This window comes from Ammospiza nelsoni, chromosome 5 (genome assembly GCF_027579445.1).
Source record: "Ammospiza nelsoni isolate bAmmNel1 chromosome 5, bAmmNel1.pri, whole genome shotgun sequence".
Taxonomy (NCBI): Eukaryota; Metazoa; Chordata; class Aves; order Passeriformes; family Passerellidae; genus Ammospiza; species Ammospiza nelsoni.
The window spans coordinates 49594228-49616967 of NC_080637.1; the positions used below are offsets into that span (position 1 = coordinate 49594228).

General features: G+C 39.6%; 1 protein-coding gene across 7 annotated transcripts in view; it reads right to left on the reverse strand.

Moving 5' to 3' along the window:
* The window catches only part of TNRC6B (trinucleotide repeat containing adaptor 6B), a 134217-nt gene that overhangs the window by 81905 nt on the left and 29572 nt on the right, over positions 1 to 22740 (reverse strand). For 5 of the 7 annotated variants that reach the window (XM_059472204.1, XM_059472207.1, XM_059472203.1 and 2 more), the window contains exon 4: positions 17210 to 17277. In XM_059472204.1, the coding sequence (XP_059328187.1) occupies positions 17210 to 17277 (68 nt within the window). Of the gene's footprint in view, positions 1 to 1344; positions 1678 to 17209; positions 17278 to 22740 lie in introns of those variants that run through there. The other 2 variants (XM_059472211.1, XM_059472206.1) reach the window with 2 other exon arrangements.

A 22740-nucleotide genomic window follows, 5' to 3' on the forward strand; every position in this document is an offset into this window, starting at 1 on the left:
TTTATTAGCTTTCTCTAATCTAAAATTAAAAAAAGAAAACTCCAAAGATACCACCTCCTAATTTCCACGAGAAACAACACACTGCAGAATAATTTTGAGTATTTGCTAGCCAGTGCAGAAAAAAAAGTCCCAAGATATACAAGACTATAATGACAACAATCAGATGCATTTTCAATAAGCTTATTGAAACCTGTCTCCTCAATTTGTGTTTAACTGTATGCATGTAAGGCCACAAAGAAATATAAAATACGAGCCATCTTGTAGGTTTACAAAGTTGATCTGCTAACCACAATCATTACACGAATACACTGCAATGTGGAGTACATTCACACGATTATTTGCAGAATTATCTGCTGCTTACATGTTCAGCTACAAAAAAATATCACAAAGCAATGCCTGTGAGGAAGGGGTGAAATATAATGTACACCACCACAGAAATTTTTTCATTTAACCCCACAGAAAGGAGCATTACATCACACTCTTACAATGCAGGAGGAGGGGCCTGTTCTCAAAAAGCAAGCTCCAGCTATTTCCCTTTAATTTTCTGCTTGGTTCTGGAGGGAGTTGCAAAAATAACTCGATTTAAATTTTTAGCAACACAGAAGGCTGGGGGGGGGCGGCGGGGGGGGGGGGGGGGGGGGGGGGAAGCGAGAAAGTAAGTGTAGGCAAAGGGCTGCGCTAAGGTGGAGATGAACGCTTGCTTCCCGTAGAACACGGCAGCCCGGCCGTGGCAGCATCCCGCACATTCCTGAGTACCTGGCGCACGGCGGACGCGCCGCCAGCCCGGCCGAGCCCGCGCGGAGCCCCGCGGCGGCAGCGCCGGGCCCGGCCGAGCCCCGGCCCCGCAGCGCTCCCCGCGCCGGAGCCGCCGTCAGTCCCTGCGCCCGCGGAAGGCACGGCCCCGGCCGGCCCCGCTCCGACCCAGCAGCAGAAAGAATGCGAGCTCGGTTTTATACATGCAAATTTTTGCAGCAGATTTAAGAGCTCCGGGTGCTGTGGGGAAGAAATGTCGCTTTAAAAAGCCTCTATTTAAATAAAACAAGATTTTCAGCACTATCTTGTACTTCGCCAGCTCGAAAAATACAAATATCTTCTGTAATTTGCCTAGGTGTTTTAAATTACAAATATCTTCCAAATCCACACCGCACTCGTACGGAGAGCTCCTTCTAAAAAACCCAAAAAATCCACTAAAAGTGCCGTACACGTACAAGCAGACAAGATCTGAAGCAAGTCTTTGTGCTCGAAAAGACACCTCTGCCAAGCCACGGATGGAAACGGTCAGCTCAGGCTCCTAAAGAAATCAACTGATAGGTAAAAACAATAAAACATAAACGTACCACTAACCTCATAAAGTGCAGCAGTGCTTAAATCCAGCGAGTTGAGGCATACAAGGTAGAAATGGAAATGAAAAAAAAAATCCAAAAATGGTTTTGTGTTTTTGCTTTTTTTGTTTAGGTTTTTTTTTTCTTTTTTGTTAATTTTTTTTTTTTTTGCTCTCTCTTTTTTTATTTCAAACGTTCAGAACCCAGCAGACGCTCCGTCGGCCATTTTGGCTGCGCTCCCTCGCTCTCTCCTCTCACTCCCTCCCTCTCGCTCCCTCTTGCTCTCTCTAAAGGAAGCAGCTTTTTTGTGACCTTCAAATACGGGCGGCTCACGTGACCCCCCGCGCGCTGTCACTCACCGCCCGGGCCCGCCCCGCCCCCCGCCTTAAAGGGACAGCGCCCTGCCCGCGCCGGGCCGGCCTCCCCGCCGAGCCCCGCGCCAGGGGGGTACAGTGGGGAGCCCCGAGAGTACGGAGGGCGGCCCAGATGGAGCTGCTCTTTTTAAAACCGGCTAAAAAGACAGCATCCAATTACGCTAACTCTATATTAGGGCTGCAGAGCCGACAAGCGGCGGATGGTGAATATTAAGTCCCTCCAGCCACACTCGCTGCTCTGCGGTGCACCGGGAACACCGACCCCAGCGCTCGCCTGCAGGAACCCCCGTTTTAAGCACAACGCCCTCCTGACTCAAGGACCGGAGGTTCATGCTCGGACCAAAGTTAATCCAGGCTGTAAGCGGACTGCCCACGCCACACGCACGCATAAACCCGAGATCAAGGTCCAGACACGGGAACACCCGCAGGACAGCAGAGCAAACTCGGTCTCTGCCGGCTTGAAGTCTCAGGCTGCAACTCAGCCATTAGGCAGACACTCCACAGTCTTTTCCCAACAATTTCCATAGATAACTGCTCTAACAGCGGCTGAAACAGAGAAGCCCAGCATCTTGTAACATTAAAAAAAAAAATCTGCGGGATGTTTCCAGATGTTACTGTGCAGAAACAGTTAAGAATACCGCTCAGCAAAAGCATATGGCGACACTGGTACGATCCTGCTGTGAGGAGACCTGCTCCTCAGTCAGCCCAGCACAGGTAGGAAATGCTGGAGCTGACTTTGTAATGGAACCATGCCTGGGGAGGGAGCTGACAGCTCGCTCGGGAAGCTCTTGGGAGCAACCTCAGCATCGAACCCTTAAAATATACAAGTTTTTAATTCTGTACAGTTATGCACCGTAACGATGTAGAACGTAAAAAAGCCAGAAACACACCTGAACACCAGGAGAACCTGTAACATGGACACCTTGGTACAGACTTTGTGTCTGGGTGTGTGCAAATTGCTTTAAATACGCTACAGCAAGTGAAGTATGAATACTGCCATCTCAGACCTACAGCTACACTGCTGCTGTCCTTACACTAACTTCTACTTGATAATTCTGTGTAAAATTAGCCAAAGATTAAGTGCTGCTAAATCCTTTAGACATAAAACCACTGATAAGTGTGAGGCTAAGTCAGGCAAGCGGGTCCACTCTGAACCTCGTAATTTAATGGGTCTCCCTTACCCTTTGCACTCTTTTTTTTTTTTTTTTTTTTTGTGTTCCCAGTCCCTGCACGAATTTCTTCAAATTGATTATGATCTGATTTTCCTTGCTATGCTTCATCCAGGTAGTAAGCAATATTCTGAGCTGGAGGGAAAAAAATCCAACTCCTGACCCTGCACAAGCCACCCTAAGAATCACACTATGTGCCTGAGAGCTTTATCCAAATACAGCTTGGATAAACACAGACGTGGTGCTTTTGCCAATACCTTTGACAGGAATTCTTTAAGCATCTAAATCACCCATTCATGACAACACCATGGAATGAAACTAAGTTGGAGATCCATGTGAGGGCACTTCAAAGGAATTAATTTGAGGGGGGGCAGAAGCTGCACATCTTATGAATGAGAATAAAAATTATTAGCATGTATTATTGAACATAAGCCATTGGCCTCTGCAGGAGGCCATGCAAGGCTACTGTGGCGCTGGTTCTGACATGTTTTGCTCCAAGCCTCATAATAAGGTACAGAAACTCAAACGGGGATTCCTGCCACTGACAGGATTCCTTCAACAGGACTGCAGCCGGCACTGTGACCATCTGTCTCTGCAGGCTCAACAAACGCTGGCAATAGCTAATGTCAGATGCATTCTGGGGTTCTTAATGAAATAGAAGCAGCTGCATATAACTGCTCAGGTTGCTCTGCCTAAACCAGAGCAGAGAATTGCCCTGCTGGATGTCGCAGACTGGAGTGTTTTGTGGCTGCTCTAATCCAAACATAGCAATTTAGGAAATGTGGTGAGAACTCAGGGAACATCTTATTTGTGGCAAAACCCAAAGAGAACACCACAATCACTCTAAATTCCTAATGACAAAATCCAAACCAACTGCTAGGCATCCCATTCACACAGTTTCATAAAAGCAAATGTAAATTCACATCTATGAAACAGCTATCCCCTCCTGAAAAAAATACATCAAGTTCTGCAGCTACATGTTCTATGCATGTTCACATTGAGTAAGACAGTATGCATTAAGCTACAGACAATTGTATTTCTTCTCAAAAGCCAAATTGTTTTACTGAGACCTACAAATCCTCTTAACTTCACTAGGGTTTGCCAGCTCTCCATTCTGAAGTCCTGGAAGCCTTTACTTTAAGGAGATGATAATACTGTGACGACTTTCACAAGCAAGCACTCACTTGAGTTGCTATGTATCCAAGTTGAAATAACTGCTATAAAATTTCACCTTGCCAATGTTCTATTGACAAACCTTTTTTAATCAGAAAGTAAGCAAATTATTAGTGAACCAAAAATATTTAGAGAAGCTAGTATGGGTAAATCTTGAGTAACTGTATCTTTAATTAAATTTTTTCCACTAAACTACCATTTCAAAGGTATCAATTCTTTACTTACTCTTGTTGGCATATTGATTAAGACGGCTAACAAAAAGGTTTTGGGTTTTCGTTTGATTTGGGAGGTTTGTTGAGTTTTGTCTGTTCTGCATCACAGTAGTTCAGAAAACAATGGAGTAGAGCATAAATATACACACAGCATATCCAAAACCTGCACCTTCCTTTTCAGAGGGCAATTGCATTTCAAAAATCTAACCATTAATTATTCTGATGCCAACAGGCTGTTAATAGCCAGTGTTAATAGGTTATAGCCTTGTTATGTGCTACTAACTTATCTGATTACAAACAGTTCATTTCTAAGCTCCTTCCATCTGAGGATCATAAAGTACTTTAAAATCTTTAATGAAGCCTCACAGTGCTCCTATGAGGACAGTATCCAGTATGAGCAGACATATACATGCACATTAAGAGAGATGCTTACAATCATGGATTCCCTGCACTAGTATCTCAGTTGAGACAGGAGAGGAATAGGTTTTTCAATTCATATTAAGCCATATAGTGGTAGTAGTAAGAACTCATTCTTTTTGATGACTTATCAATAAGAATCAAGCAATTAGGCTTCAATATTATGTACACAGACATGCTCCAGTGTCCACTGGAACTGAGGCATCCACACCCTCCAGCTGTCAAAAAGGAGACCTGGTCTGTCTGACCTGTAGCTCTTTACTCAGATTTAAAAGGATCTGAGTTCATCCCAGTCCATATGCAAAGCTCCCTCTTTCATGAGCTAGCATTTTGTTTGGGCTCAAAGTCCTTCAGTTTGATGTCGTATCTTACTTTGAAGGCTGCACCCTCATCGTCCCAACACTGGACCCCACCCACCGGGCTTTCTATACTGCCTATACACCCATGGCAATAAATATAAGACTTATTTTTTTCCCCCAGAAAGTTCTTCATAGCTGGTACTATGACAGTGGAAAAGTCAATTAATCTCCTCCTAACAGAGCTCCTCAGCGAAATCTCAAATATTAACAAGTTTCTCATAGCATGAATGCCTTGTCCCCAGCTGTCCGTTCTACTGCTGTTGAAGTTTGACTCCTCAAATATTAAGGAAAAAAGGCAGATTTTCCTGCCAAAGTGAACTGAAGCCTATGTGCCCTCTACCCTACTGCAGCTCATCAGTTTGATTTCTCCAGATCTCCCTCTCCCAACCCCAGAAGTGGGGTGCAACAAGAGATGCAAGATAATTGGAGGCACATTACAGATTACTCACCAGCTCCCCAGCAGTCCAACTGCTCAGGATTACAATCCCACCAAGCATAACTTTTCAAGCTAAAAGGGATCAGAAAAGTGCCTGCCTTTCTTGAGATCAGGCTAAAAGCATAACTCAGGGTAGGGACATGTATGCAAGGACTATGTTTCATAGTTTCACAATTTCTAATAATAAAAAGCAAGCAGAGAACCCTATAAATTAAGAAATAAAATTAAAAGTCTTAGCTTTTTGTTGTGTGCTCTTAAAATCACCATATGGTTTATTTCAAGGGAAACAATATTTTTTCTATTAAAAACAGTCTCAGTCCTGGATAATGGATGGTTCAGATCACTTTAAAATTATTTTCTCTAATTGGACAGAGATGCTGAGGCCCAACACTTGTGAAAATTGAAGATGATAGCTAATTCTGGCTGTACCAACATACTTTTTTTCAGTCTGCACAGCAATTTCACCTAAGCCATTGTGCAAGAGTGATCACCTCACCTTGAGGAGTGCTAAACTGTCAAGCGTTCAAACATTTTTCAAGGACAAAATACTCACTGTAAGGAAAACTAGGGGTTTTTTGGGGGGTCCTACCCTTCCACACTTAGTAAATAGCGAGATATTTTATGCTGCAAAATTGTGAAAACCAAGCTGGCAGTGGTTTTTAATGATAGTAATCAAAAGTATAATGTAAATAGTTTCTTCAGAGAAAAATACCATTACTAAAAGCATCCAACAAAGGAAAAGCTTGTTTGGTTTCTGGAAAGGTTACAGAAGCTTTTGCATCCCTTACACAAAGGCACCTATCAACATTTTAGGGATTATTATTACTATTATTATTCAAAACTTACATTGCAACACCACTTTGGAGTCATACTAAGCTCAGACCTCATTCATATTTTGCCAGGAACAAAAGAAAGAATACAAGGTCTGAAAACTTCAGTTTAAGAACGACACATGACTTCAAGCCCAAGCCAAGTTCTGACCCTATGCATTAATGAAGTACTCAGGGAAAGATAATGAGTCAGAAGGAAAACTTTATTCACCAAATTTTGCAAACACTCGTTTTTCCACCTAATTTTTCCTCAATCTGCTGCAATACTTTCCCCCACTGTTCAGCCTATAAATAATCTACCACTAAGCCTCCACTTCTTCAATTCCCCAAATGCCCTTTCCAGACTGCAGAAAGAGAAAGCTTTCAATCTGCCTTTTAACAAAGTTGTTGGGTGAACAACAGAACTGAAAGCTCATTTCCTACGAATCTCTGTCACACATCACTGCACCTCTACTTTCCACACTAATCCCAGCTTCCTGCACAGCCAGTTCTCCTTTGATGCCAAGGTTCTAACAGCATATTGAGCTCTATGCAGAGCTCTTCCCATAAATTGTTTTCACTTCTTTCAGTGTTTGGGCAAAAACTAGCATATACTGCAGCTAATCCCAAAACACACACATGATTAGCTGTTAGAAGACATAAACAGAACAGATAATTATTTGTCTTGTCCTGAAACCCTTCTGTTAGTGGAGAAATCAATTTTGGTCTCTTCTCTAGGAAGCTACAAAAGTTTATTATATGGATAATTATATTAAAGTTTCTTGCTTCTCTGCCTCACTTGACCAGAACTGGACAACAGACTCCAAACTTATTTGGGAAAGATAAAAACATGAAAAGCCATTGCATGAGACTTAACTACTGTAGGAACTGAAAGAATTGACCCCCAAGATCATCTCCTGCCAATGATTATCCACATCTCAATGCTGATCAAATCTTTATATCCATATCCTTGGACATAAAATAAGGACTTTCCAGTAACATCACTGCAACGAAATTTGTGTAGATTAATATTCTTAGAATTTCTTTAACCTGCTCATTATCAACCCAGAAGCATCTTGATTTTGAAGGCTATAGTGCTATCCTAACAGGTTCCTAAAATCCTATAAATGGCCAAAATATCAATGAAATGGGAGACAGTTATCTGTTTAATGCAATTATATGAATGAGAGTGAAAAGAGAATCACAGAATGTTCATATTGGTTCATATCCAAATATGATTTTGCTCAGAAAGGTCCTTTAAAGATCCTCTGGCTCCAACCCTTCTGCTGTGGGCAGGGACACCTTCCACCAGAGCAGACTGCTCAAAGCCCCATCCAGCCCGGCCTCAAACACTTCCATGCACCTTTCAAATAAACAGACATTCATGGAAATGGTACAGTATGCCATCCTAGCCATAGATACAGCGAGTGTTGCTTTCTAATTGTTATTTACAGCATGCAAAGTACCATGCCAGTTAGATGACTGATCCAACTGACTTTCCATCAACCATCGCTGTTACTACAAATTTCAAAAGGAATAATAATTTCATTCATTAAGCCTTCCTTCACCCTGTTTAAGTCTTGGAGCTTTACAAATTTTAAAATAACAGCAAGTTTTTTCATCTGACCAGGTTAGAATATTTAAGAAAAAACTTCTTTCATGTCTACAAGAACTTTACCACAACAGAACCCCCTTCTTTATATGGTGCCTTTAGACATGCTCCTGAACTCTACTAAAAGCAGATTTCTTACAAATACTTTTAGGATATCTCAGAAAAGACAAGGAAGATTTTTGGACTGAAAGTCTTATTCTAGTTCAATCTTTTTTTTTTCCTAGCTAAAAAGAGGCTGTGCTGTGCTTAGTGGTTTTTATTTATTTTTTTTTTAAATGTATTTTTGGTGAGATAGCCCACTATCTTGCTACAAATTTTTCTAACTTGTCTTTAGTTTTAGCATGGGGATTTCAATCACTGGGCCGGAAACCTCTCGAGCAAAGGAATTTCTGGCATCTTGGTTGAAGCTGGCACCAACCCATTTTCCTTTGTTCTCATTAAAGGAACCATAATATGCTAAGTTAAATAATAATAATAAAAGCAAGCCAGATCAAAACAAAACATCCAAAGTAAAAGCAGAATATGAAAAGAATGTATTTTGAGTGAATTACTGTAAGAAAGGATTTCCCTTATTTGACTTTTTTTTAATAAAGCACTATTTATTGCTGCAAAAATCTGTAAATGGATCTTTCCAAGTGACTTGAACATCTTCCCTGAGTAATTTGCCTTCATGTACAGTCCTTCAGTTTGAAATGTCAGGAAAGGAACAGCTGGCTATCCATGCAGAAAATTCTACAAGCTGTAATTGTCACAAATATTCAAATGCATGCAGTAACTCAAAAACCACTATGACTCCCAAATATGAACAACTTTGACTTAGGGCAAAGAGTCCAGCAAATTCAATCTATTTAGGTAGGAGAAAAAGAAATCATAGCAGCTCTCCAGATCACAGCATGCCAGAGGAGCAATGCAGCTTAAGACCTGCAAAATATCTCTGTAAACAAGTTTTTAATTCATACCATGTTTACCACACAGTACAATATTTTTAGTCATACACAGTAAGTAATATCTTTTCCATGGAAATAAAGAGCTTGCTTTTTTTCCTTACCTCCTTTTCTTTAACCAATAATGGTCACTTCAGCAAGGCATCTGCGTCTTAGAACTGTGACCATTTACCTGTCTCTACTTTAACCTCTGGTATACCTAAGTCACAGTACACAGTCATCAAAATTTCTATTTTTTCCACACAAACAAAAAGACATCACAAACTCATTTACATAGCATAAAAGCAGTATGTAAAAAAAAAAAAAAAAGTAGTGCTTTTTTCCCTTTTTCCCCCTTTCCTTCCTTCATCTCCTTGAAAGGAAGAGTCAATCATTCAACCATTGTGGGTATACACACAAAAAATACCAAAAAATTGATGATTTTTTTTTTTTGAGAGAATGAAGCAGAGAAAAAAGCAGTGAGCATCTTAAATTTGATGCAAAAAGGGGAAAAAATTTTAGGACTGTAATTCATACACATTTATGATGCCACTGACTTGTGCTAGCAGTCCAAAAACTAAATCCTTAGCAAATCAGAATTAGTGGCACTAACTTGGCGTAGGTACTACAGAAATTAATCTAAATTGTATTTTTACATTAAGAATACAGACACAATGCTAATTTAGACAGGACTCAAAATTATTAAAAGCCCATATAGAATTGTATTTAGGTTGGAAAAGACCTTCAAGACCATCAAGTCTAACCATCAACCAGCACTGCCAAGTCTACCACTACATCTTAGATGATTTTGCTTGTTATTCTTGAAGTCTGTCACAGATGACTCCCATGGTAGGTGTCATCCAAGAGCTGCCATCTAAATAGCAACAAAATGTTGAAAAGAGAGCAATGTTCAGCCATCCATATAAATGGTACATCCATATAAATGGAGGGCAGTTATCCCAGCACCTCCTGAGGAAGTTGGCAACTTTGGGAGAGAGAATAAAGGAACAGCCACTAACCAAACAGACCTAAAAGCCCCCAACTCCTTGGACAAGGAACTCCAGATGTCAATAGAATGTCCAGCAGACTCTCCATGAATTCTTCCAGGAATTCCTGGAAAGGGACTAGAGGACAGGAGTAGGTGGAGAGGTGGGTGGTGGTGTCTGGAATACAGAGGCTTTGGGATTTTAGGAATTTGATCAGTATGCAAATACTCTCCCCTTCAAAGTACAGTAAGCTCTGTAAGACAGCAGCAAATCAGGATATCCTCCATTCCACTAGCAATCACAATTACTACTAACTGGAATAACTAGAGATAACAATCAAAGTATCAAGGATACGTGACACTATGGGTATTTTGCAGTATATCATACTTAAAAAATCAAGCAATCTAGAATGGAAAATATATTTTCACTAAGGCAAGGGTGAAGCAGTCTCTTGATCAGATCAGACTGCAAATTCAGAAGCAGGCTCCGTGCTCTTCCTAACTGGACAAATGTAGATCTCGGGGTGTGGGGAGAGCCCAAACAAACTAGCCTGTTTCTCACCACAAGACATCTGAAAGAGAGCAGCATAAAATCCTCAGCAAAGAAGTGTCAAAGCATTCGCACTTAGAATGTACACTGCCCAAAATATTTTCCTCTCTCAATATTCCAGCAGCAGTGTAGACTAAACACATTGTGATAACAAGTGGGAACTTCACTTCCAAAGTTGACATTTTCTGCGTGACTTCCTTTTTTTTCCTTAACGGTCACTCATCCGGCTTCCGTTTCTTTCCACACATTAAGAAAATACTTGCTAAACAGCAGCACATGAAGCTGTAGGTTAGCTGAGGTGTATGAAAGGACTGTATTTGTTCATGATTTTAAAGGAAAAAAAGAAAAGATAAAATCACCAAGGACACGAAATGTGGAGTCTTACAAATAATGAAATGACAACTGAAAGCCTTTTCAAATCTAACTTTCAGAAGCAAATGCCTAATTTTAAAATATTTTTGCTTAGAATACTCAGACAAGAGTCTTCCTGTGGGCAATACTTATAATTTTAAGTACAAAAACTTCAAAACATTTAATTATAACACTGAACTAGTAAAATATGGAAAAAAATGAAGCTTTTGCCATTTTAAAGTGCTTGTGTATAAATTCTGCATATTGTTCAGAAGTACTACATTGTAAAGGTGCAAGCCAGCTTTTGTAACTTTTTTGACATACAACTCACAGCTAAAACACAGCTGCCTCTACAGATACAGATTTCGCTCCTGTCTCATTAATTTCTACCCACTCAATTGCAAAACAAAGGACAACTCTTTTCTCTATGCCTCAGGGCCCATTAAACAAACAGATAAACTTGCCTTCAAATGCAAACTTGTCCTGTCACTCACTCCACTGTATGGACTAAAAACATCTGTATAGTAGGAAGGTGATGAAAATATTCCTTAATCCTTAGCTAGACCAGTGTTCATCTGGTTTTCGTTTAATGGTCTCACACCCTTAAATACCCTATCAAATCTCTAAGGGTATAAAAGAAAGAAGTTAGAACTCTCCTACTGGCATGCCAGTATCAGAGCAAGCCTGAGTTACCACTGGCTCTGAAGCCCAGTCTGACACACAAACAGAACTGCAGCAGCCTGTGACAGAGAGGTTTGCCATGGCCAACACAGACATCCCACATCTCCCTGTGGGGACTTGTTAGGATCCCAGGCAGAGGACTTAAATCTTTGGGGACATTTCTTTAATGGGCTAGTTATTCTACACACAGAGAACAATCAGCAATATAAAGACAGCTATGTCTTTACATAATTCTTGAATGTAATTCAAGAAATAATGCATTGCCATTAATGTCACAGAATTCGGGTTGATATGCAAATTTAGGTACCTCAAAACTAAGTTGATAATCTGAATTAGGATTTGGATACTACTTTGAAAATCAGAGCATGAATCTTCTGACAAAAACCAACCTCTGCTGAGGTCAGTACTGCCAGTAAATTTAAAAAGTGTAATGGCACTCAAGGCAAGCATCAATATCTTCTGTAATATTGAATGTCCTTAAAACATCAAACAAATCCCCTGTTACACAAGCTTTTAGCTAACTGTTTACATTTGGTAAGAACAATGTTTTATCCCAAAGGAACAGAAGCTATGCTAGGGACCTTTGTGGAATTTCAACCGTTCAAAAGAACACTGCAGCAGTTCATAACAATGTCTATCATTCTCACCAACCAAACCACACAACTTCAGGGTATACCACTGCAGCCATTTTATAGTTGGCAGCAACACCATGGAAGAGTAACGCTGGTTCTTTTGTGCCATTGAAGCAGTGATGTTTGCATGTGCCCCTGACATAGCAGGCTGCTGAAAACAAAGACTGGCCTGTAAACTGGCTTCTTGATTTCACTTAGTTTTCCCACAGCAAAACTAAGCCAGGGGAGGGGGGAGCTATTCTGCTGTATAAGTGAACACAGGGGTAAGTTTTAATGAAGACTGGGCCACGTTCAGATACACAATCAAATATGAAAGGCAATGATCATAAATTCTTACTGAATATTAGGAAATTTTCTTCACTGTGAGGGTGATTATTATTGCAGCAGACTGTCCAGAAAAGCTCTTGAATAAACCTGAGAAGCTTGATACAACTCAAAAGTTAAATCTAACCTTCAAATTGGCCCCTCCATCCCATCTCCCCTCTTTGGACACAGTACTGGACAAGATGACTTTTGGAGTCTGTAATTCCTGTTTCCAGGTTAGGCCAATTTAGCTACTATTTTCTTTTAACTGTAGTGTCACACAAATCTATGAAGACATTGAACCTTCCTGCTGAAATGTCAAAGAAAAATAAGATTCTATTACCAAATGTTGAACAATTTTGTGATGCTCAGTGGTTCCAATCTCATCCAGGTATTACTGCAATTTTGGAGGGTTTCATTAAAAACCCTTGCCTCAGAATCAGTACATTAAACTATCAAGCCAGGGAAAAGCCTGTTCAGTAGGTCTAACCAATGACACTTTCTAAACTACAGAAATTATCTTGTTTTGATACCTTTCTAACAATGTGAATCACTTCCAGAGGTACAAATTGTCAAGATAGTTGAAGAATTTTCTCTCCCATTACTACAAAACAGCAGGTAAGGAATAGCCAGCTGAGGCACTTCAAACAGCAGTAGCAGCTTGGCTCAGTCCTACTAAATGTGAGTATGAACTTGGCTCACTTTTTGTCTGAACAGCTACTGTCAAACAGACCTCTCCATGTGCCAGCTAGGAAGAGTAAAACATTTACATTTATCTTATAAAAAGGAGTAGTTTTTCATTACCCCGTCCCTTTCACTCATTAGGGTGCATACATTTCTGGTTGTGACAGCAGGTGGAAATTTATTAGCACAAGCAGAGTTGCTAATTAATGCTGCTAGAGCTAGGAGCAGAACCTCAATTTAAGGACTTCAGCAGAATTCTTCTTCCTGCCCCATGCTCATCAACAGAAGTTTGACTGTTTTGGAAAGATGCTTCTGGATCCCACTTGCCTCTTAATCTTTGCTCCAGCAGTAGTAAAGTAAAAGCCCTATTACAACTGATAAGGGCACTACAGGCTGCTGCCATCTAAAATGTAAGTATTTTGTGGGGGGAGATAATATTTATTCCCTAAGCATGCCAGCTCAGGTCAACCTCTTTGTAATGGATGAAAATATGAGAGAATACCTCTAAGAAAATGTTCATCTGTAATAAAACATAATTACATCTTTCTTCATTGGGAAGGAAGGAAGAAAATGGGTTTCTTCGCAAACATATTAGCCACCTAAGAAAATTATATGACCAAGCATAACACACAGTTATATCCCATGCCAGACAGCTAAGAAGGGAGAAGGTTACAGAGTACATAAAAACTGGGCAGTAACAATTTATCAAGGAGTCACTGGCCCTCAGCCAGAGCAGGAGCATGGTGTGAGATGGCCAGGATCTGCTCCAGCAGCCCCAGCAGGCTCACTTCTTCTGAAGTTCAGCTTTTAGCATAAATCACTTGGCTGTTGCACAACCATGACACCTTTGTGACACATGCACTGCACATAAACTGCAAATCTTTCACAGGACTGAGATGACAGTGGCCATTCCATTTCTCATTTGTACTAAGGATTTTGAATAGGTAACTTCCTCATAATTAGTTTCAACGGAAATAAATTCTATCCATATTGTAAAAGATCAGTTGAAGATTTCTGAAGCCCTTGTATACAGTTTAACCAGGTAATTCCTTCCCATAAAGGTGACTGGTATCAGAAGACAGCACTTCTCAGGTATCACCTACAGTTCAATTAAAAATCTTAAAATGCTGTAACTTCAGTATCTGTCCAAAAGAACTGTCCAGTACAGCAGAAAAAAGCTCACAACATTGCAGCAGGGTTGTTTGTTGTTGCCGGGCTTGTTTGCACTTTTTGTCTGTGTGGTTGTTTAATACTAGAAGGCAAAAATGCCAAGTTTTTATCCCTGAGTCAAACTGGGGAAATAATCTGTTTCATAAAGTGCCAGAAATCATCCATGGATTCTGGCTCCTTGTATTCGGTTTTGAAGCTATACCTTAGCAAAGGAAATTTCACATGAAACCGGGCTAGGTAAGAACTATCCACTGAAAGTCTCTCAGAAGCATCTTTTTATTTCTGTTCTTTCACTGTCCAGTAAAGCTTTGAGCCCATAGAAATGCAGATAAATAGTAAGAAATTTGCATGGCTTTGCTAGGAAGTCACACTGGCAGACTACTCTGGAACTCTGGTGCAAGTTCACTCCCATGCTGAAACCATATCTTCTGAACACTTCCTCAGTAATCTCAGTGCAGAGCTACCCACATCAGGCTGCCTAATGAATGCAATTAAATTACAATGGCCAACTTTCCTGAAAAGTAAATTAGAAGCAGTCAAAGAAAAACTATTCCATCTGCATAGCTGTAGAGGCAGTAAGTTCTACTAAGTCTAAGGACAGCTGGAAAGGGAAGGAAGCATCTTCAGTGGATCAGCTATTTCTGTAGAGAACATTTGAATTAGAGACTCTACATTCAAACTTAGAATATACCTTTCACTAACAAGCTCCAATTTTATTTCAAGACAGCTAGGAGGACAACAGTAGACTGGGTACAACCAAATCACAGAATCACTGCAGGTGGATGGGATCTCTGAGATAATCAGTCCCATGCCTTTGTTCAAAGCATGGTTAACTAAAGCAGGCTGAAGCAGAATTAGAGTTGTGCTCAGCTGAGTTTTCAGTCACTTAAAGGGCTATGAATGCACAACTTTTCTGGGTAACCTCTTCTAAAGGTATGACCATGTTTAACACTAAAATAAGAAAATTTTTTCCCTTGTGTTTGAGTGGAGTTTCCTTTATTTCAGTTTATACCAATGGCTTCTGGCCTCTCCACCTGCCCCACTGTGAAGAATTTGGTTCCATCTTCCTTAGTCTCCTCATCAGATACCTACACACATAGATAATAATATCCTCCCCAGGTTTTCTTATCTCAAGGCTAAACAGCCACAGCTTTCTCTGCTTCTCCTCTGTCAGATGCTCCAGAGTTCCTCTCTGTCCTCTTTCAAAAACCCAGTCCAGTATGTTGATGTCCAGCTAATCCCCACTGCAAGTAAGTAATAATACAAAGAAGTAACTTCAGATTTTTTTTTCCTTCTCTTATGACAAGAGGTAAACTCTGTCAAGACAGACAATTTTGTTAGTTAGCTGAAAATTTGATATTGTGGGTAGAGAAATATTCAAGTGATTGATTTAAATTTAAGAGCAATACCCACAACTGAATTTTGCTGGCATTATGCTACTATTAGTTGCATAAAACAACTACCTTCAACTCTTTGTTGCATTACTAAAATTGCACCTTTAGACTTCAATCTAAATATTATTAAGAATGATACTCCTACAGCAGAATCTGTATGACAAGGTTCCAGATACCACCTGAGCACAAATTTATTAGTTAAAATTTAAAATACCGCCTATCACTAATCTTATATTCTTTAATAACTGGAGATTTCAAGAAGAGAAATAATGTTTCAAGCCACTGGAAAAGCTCCAGTTAAAAATCAGATCAACTCCAAAGTAATTCTAGTTTCCACTTGCATTTAAAATAAGACACCTAACAAACACAAGGCTATATCAAATCCAACACAACATCCCTCATATTATTCACTACAATAATGTATTTCATTAAACTACTAGATATATAAAGAAACAATTCAGGAAAGCAGAAATCTAACTCCTACTTTTTATTTCTGCTCAAATTTTTCTTCTGGAACTTTCTGAAAGTTTCTACTTCAACAACTTTGGTATCTCTTGGTACCACAGTAAGTTGCTCAATCTGAATAGATAGAAATAATAACAATTACTTTGAGAAGTTTGGCTCATGTCCATTGTGGAAAGAATGTGCACATTCAGCATTAGAACTCTGCTGCCCTCAACTTGCCTACCTCAGAAATGGTTTCTCACTGTCACAGATGCAATGCACTTACAGTTGCTAGCTTATCTAGGAGGCAAAGCAGACCTTCACCCCAAGCCACATCCCAGCCTTTCTGCAACAAGTGTAGTGAAGATCAACAAGAAATTCTCATGAGGAGACATCCAATTAGGCTTAGGAAAAAAAGAGTTCTGTGATCTAGATTTTCCAAAGACCACCTTCCCATTTGCTCCAAATGACAGGAAAAGAAAAAAAATTTAATTACGGTATCAAAACTGAATTACCATTGCATTAACTAATGAAAAGAATATGGAATACAGCCATCATTGAAGTACTTCTAGGATAAGGCTCTGTTCTTCCTATCTGAACAAAAACCCAGAGAAAAAGTCCAACCAGTTTGGATTTCAGTTTGAAATCATATGAAAAAGCCTTTTCCTAATAGAAATCAGTGATTTTCTTCTTTGATCAAGCTGCTTTCCCTAAAGCTCTGTGTACCAGCATTTTATATTGTTCATCCTCAAAAGAGCATTTTGTTTGTAATTTTTGATCTTTTATTAAAATGCATTCTAAAGAAATAAGGCTCAAAGAGGACCAATCTGCCACATGCACACCAAAAGGAAGGCCCTGGTTCTTTCATATTTCACATTATTTCAGTGAAGAGCAGCTGTATAAAAACTTCATGTATAAACTCACTACGTCAGTGCCAAGCTTCCAGAATGATTATCCCTTTTACAACTATTTCTGATTCATGTGTTGGAATTGCAATGCATATTTCTATGCTTTTACATTTAAGGCAAATCAACATCCTGCCTCTTTTTTTTTTTCAGCCACCATCCACTATTATATACATATGTGGATATTTGAGGAACCGAAAGGGTGAGCACCAAGCAACCAACCAATGCTCCCAGCACGCTTAAACGAGAGTGCTTCACACCATTTACTACGGTAAGGCCCTTTTTAAATAAACGTGTGACTCACTGTTTGTTTTCTTCACCAGGAGGTGGAGTCTTGCCATGCCCCTCCATTACAAAATCCTCATGTTCCATCTGCAAAGGCAAGCATTGCAGGTCAGAAATCGGTGGAGCAAAATGCACATCACCTAAAGTGGCCCTTTTCATATGCAACAACTCCAAACAGCCCCTTTACCACACCGGCTGGTCCAGAACAGATCATGTAGTTTCTTAGCAACATATGTACATCTCCAACCCCATTGCTATGGTATCATTTCATAGCACGAATTTCAGAAAAATCTTGCAAGGGAAAAAGAATGGTTTAATGGCTATAGCAGAATACTATCAGTCAAGGTACACACGTTTTAAGTTCTGCTCTGTTAAGGGCTTCCCTTGTAATTCTAAGTATTATTTCTACCACTTCTTCCCTATGGATAAAGCAGGAATTTAAAAAAAAGGTTTATCAACATGTAGAGAAAAGAATTAAAATTTTAGAAGAAACTTAAGCACAGAAAGAAATTGCTGCAAAAGCGGAGTACTTCTTGTGAAAAATAACTTTTCTTTGACAAAAGACTTTAACTGCACACAAAGCTTAGTTAGCAGGGTAAAGAGAGGCCTAAGGAAACCTCAAATAAATGCTGTTCCAATGACAACATAAGGTAGGCATTTCCTTTGGCTCTCTTGTTAGAAGATTCCAAGGGCAGTAAGGAAGTCTTATGTTTAATTGTTTGCTTTTAAAATATCAATTTTAGCATAGATTTTTCTTTTGGAGAGAAAGAAGAATTACATTATATTTGCTCATTCATTAATTATGCACTCTTCTATTAATCACTTAATTCAGCCAGAAGTTCTTGCACAGGTAGCAAAAACATTCTTCTCTTTATATAAAAATTCAACACATGCAATTAGTATTTTATATAAATACCCAGATAGAGTTAGCAATGCTCTACTTCATGTGAAGCCAGCAAACAGGTCCCACTGCAATAGTCAATAAGGCACACAACAAAGAACTGAATCATAATCACACAAATCCATGCCACTACATTGAATTGGAAAGAGGAGAGAAGCACTATTCAGTCAGTTAAGATAACACAGTAAGCTTAGTCAGTCTTTGAAGGGGCAAAAATCCCCCAAACCAAACCAAAATTCATCAGCCACTTCCCCTTGTGCCCCTGCCCTCCCCCAAAAGAGTCAAGTTTACTCATTTGTACATTAATACTTTTGTCAGGTCAAAAATACTTTCAAAACCCCAAAATCTGCATGTGGACATCCAACAAGGATACAAGAAATTATGTTATTTGACTGCCCCAACAGAGCCTTAAGCAAAACCATGAACAAACTGACAAAGTGGGGAACTGTAAGGTGCCAATGACATCCGTAAGACAGACAGTCAATCAAATATGTATAAATTCACATTTGTAAACATATACCCCCATGTTTCCCAGTCCAAATAGTACTTTAATGTAAAAACAATGTTTGAAAACAAGAAAATTTTTATTTACAGTTATTTAATAACTTGGACTTTTATCTATGTATTCCCACCATATGAGATGCACGAATCTATTTGTACTTCAGTCCATACCTGATTCACAAGAGCTCTAACAGCTGGATTCACAACTGTCTAGCTAAAGACATCCATTCCACTTAATTCTGTTGTTCAAAATGCTGAAACACCAAGTGTGTCAATGGGTAAACTAGTTACAGATTTGTGGCCACATTGCAAAACAGCATGGTTCTGTAAGTGAGAGCAAATGTTTAAGAATTACTCTTACACAGGAGGTGTTTTAGCCTGTTGCTGGTATGAGACAAGTACAATTCACAGGAATGGTAAGCAAGGGAACAGTTTGTGGCCAGTACTGGGAAGATGAAATGCAGCCTTTGGGAGTAAAGAGGCACTACATACAGCATATTTAGTGCTAAACTAACAAGATTCCCATATAAAACATAAATTCAATATGATGAAGCTGTAGAAAAGGAGGTATCATAAAAAAAAAACACACACACACAAAAATAATGACAAATAATAAAGGACCTGAGCTAAGAACAAGATTGTTGGTCCAGGCACAATCTCTTTTAAAACAACTAGAGAACCCTATCTGCTTTAAGAAATTTTAAATCAGTTTGCTGTACTTCAGACAGTAGACAGAAGTACCTGAAATTACTAAAATCCGCATCATTAAAAAACTGTAGAAGATACAGTACAACAACACAGACACTCACAAGAAGTTCACAAAAAAAATTAATAACTGAATGAGAAAGTACTCGGGAAGACAGAAGCACAGAATTTTGTATATTGTATATACAATATACAAAATAAAGATTAATTGGTAGGATTTCATTGATAAATAAAGCCAATAATAAAATGCATCAACACACTAAAAAAAGTCATGGGAAGGTCAAGGAATTGACTATTAGTCAAGAAGAAAATATCTCTTTGAGAATGGATAAACAACTAGACTTGTAGGAAACATTTGGCTGGTCAGGCTCAGAGGACAAAGTGCTATATGCTGCCTGAGGATGGTATCAAGTGAAGTGCTGCAGGAGTCTAGGATAAGTCCATTAAATATTTTTGCCAATGCCTTGCAGGGCCAGTAAGGCATATTCTAGCCAGAATTTTAAGATAAAGTTTAACAGGGTGAAGAGGATCAAACAACAAGTCTAAAGACAGGGCTGCCATTCAGATGGACCTAGACAGCCTGGAGGAGTGGTCCCTTCAGGATTTGTATGAATTCAGACAGGACAAACACAAAACACTTGCACCTGAGAGGCCCTGGCAACAATCCAGGCTGATGAACGGCTGGAGAGCAGTTCCATGGAAAAGGTCTTGGCGCAAAGCAAGCTGATCTTGTGCCAGCAGTGAGCCTTGTCAGAAAGGTCACCAGCATCCCAGGCTTCATTAACAAGAGCCTTGCCAGTAGATGAGGGAACTGATTGCCACCTCTACTCAGAGCTTATTATTCCAGATATGGTGTAATGCCCCTCCTTTTGGGCCCCCACAATATAAGAAGTACACCCAGAACATGGACACAGGAGCCACCAAGAGGCTCCAGGAGCCAGAGCACTTGTCCTGTGAGTAAAGGCAGAGGGAGCTGGGCTGGTTCAGCCTGGAGAAGAGATGGCTTTGTGCAGACCTTCAAGTGCCTGTACCCACAAGGAAGTCAGCAAGCAGTCAGGCTCACCACAGAGGTACCTGTGACAGGACAAGACCACACTCAAACTAGGGAAGTCCAGAATGGACACATGGTAACTTATTTTCACCATGAGGACAGTCAAGGACTCCTCATGGAACAGATAGCCTAGAGTAGTTTTGCAGTCTCCTTGCTTCAAGTTTTTCATGGACTGACTAGGCAAAATCTCTCACAACAGGTTCTGACCTCACAGGTGACCCTGCTTGGAGCAGGAGTCAGACTGAAGACCTTGGAATGTCTCTTTGAACCTGAATTTCCCAGCAATCCTATGAACCCAAGAACAGATTCAGTTTCATATTGAGAGATAACATCCATGAGAAAAACCTACTGAATTCCCAACCCAGCAAGAACTTGTACTTCCATCTGGAAAAGTCTAAGAAAAATATCTTTAAAAGTTGCATATTCAAAAAAATGCCAACAAAATAAAACAACCACCAAGAAAAAAATAAGTTATGCTGAAGAAAGAAACACTGAAAAGTCTGCAGCAGATCTATAGTATGCCCTCTTTTAGAATAGTGTCTATGAGTAGAGACAATGAAAACTCAAACACTCCATAACACTCCAAAAACATGAGAGCTCAGAGTAGAGAACGGTGTCAGCAAAGGGGAGATTCCATATAAATAAAATCCAACATTTGGCCAGCAAATCTCCCTCAATGCAAGATAACACAGCACTGAGGCATACACAAAAAAAGCAGCATGACAGTATTGTAAGAAACATCACCCCTTTGCTATTACAATGTAAATAAAACTCTACTCACTCTCAAAAGAGCACCTGTAAGAGGATACACAGAGAAAATGTATTACTAAGCAGACAAAAAATTAGTTCTTGAACAAACAAATTGCAACACTGAATTTCACAAGTCTTTGCAGGTCTTATGGTTTATGTACCTATATGTACAAAGATTTATCTCTGTATTAGAGGATTAGAAACAATAGCAGTATAAGCTTTTCTGTTTCTAGCAATGACATTGCTTTTGCAAAGTGAAAGGAGAAGTTATTTATAAAGATCATTCAACAGGCCTGATCCAGTGCAGCAATTTCTGCCTTCCTCTATTTGCAGAACCTTGATTCTAACTTTCTTTTGTTTGCCTGCATATGTTAAAGAACTTGATGATCAGTTATCTGTTTTGCACTTGGAATTCTGCAGGTTTTAAAAATTTTGCTAGAAAGTGATACACAGCTTGTTTAATGGTCTGAAATTTGTAGAATAAGCTCATAAAGTAATACCCATTTACATCTTCCTGCAACATTTAAAAGTCACTTTATTGGGTAGTTAATCTTAATTCAAAGATATATATCTGACAAAGAGCCTTCTGAAAACAATTTATGAGCAAGTAAAATTCCAATAAAATTCAAAAAGCATTGCTTACATATTCATAAAGTTAGTTCTTAGGCCCAGCTATCTATTAATTAAAGATTTAAAAAATACTTCAAAATTCAAATGCTTAGGTCTCATTTTCCCACTGACAGTAATGACATCATACTGCAGAAAGAACGAGAATGTGGTACTTCAAGTTTTTGATTAAGTTACTATCTGAGGATGAACTGAAGAGAGGAACAGCACATAAGAGCCACAGTTAGCTGAGAACACACTTCCTTTTCTCCTCCATCCATAGTCCTTATACAATTCCTATGCACATTTCTTCCCCACAAGTCTCTCAGTTTCCCTTCATTCTGTCATCACCCAATCCTCTTCAGCACACTTTGAGTCTTTTTTTAAAGAAAACTGGAGCCCAGAACTCTTGTTAGGTTCCAGCCATCCACAGCATCCAGCAGCCTCAGCAGCTCTGGCTCATTACAGCATTTGGAAAAGGGGCTGCTTTCTAAGCCTTGAGTCTCTCTTGACTCACTTCCATATTGAGGAAACGCAGTTGTCCTCAACATGCAGAAAAAGAATGGAAGGTGGAGCTAAGACAGAGCTCCTGGATCTCTTGTATTGCTCCCAAGGAAAGGAGAAAAGGTGGAATGGCAGAGGATCTGAAACACCTTAGCTTCTCTCGAGAGGACTGCAGAGGGAGCCATTGATTCCAAGAGGAGGGATCAAAGGAAGCACACTCCACACCTGTTTCTCCTGGCAAGCAATGGAGAAAGATTCAAGATTCTGGCTGCTGGAAGCAGGAACCAGAAATAGACCCTGAAACAGCAGGGGAGGAATTCAATAGAAAACTTTTTTTTTTTAAAGGATCTGCCAGTTGTTGAACTCTGTATTTTATTTTTCCAAACTCTTTTTCTCTAAATATCCAGGTATTTGTGAATATCCAAATTTCAACACAAATTAATATATTGAGTGTTCTAACTAATGAAAGACAATCTATTTTATTTAAGAAAATCTATTCAGTATTAGACACTCGATACTTAACTTTTAGAAA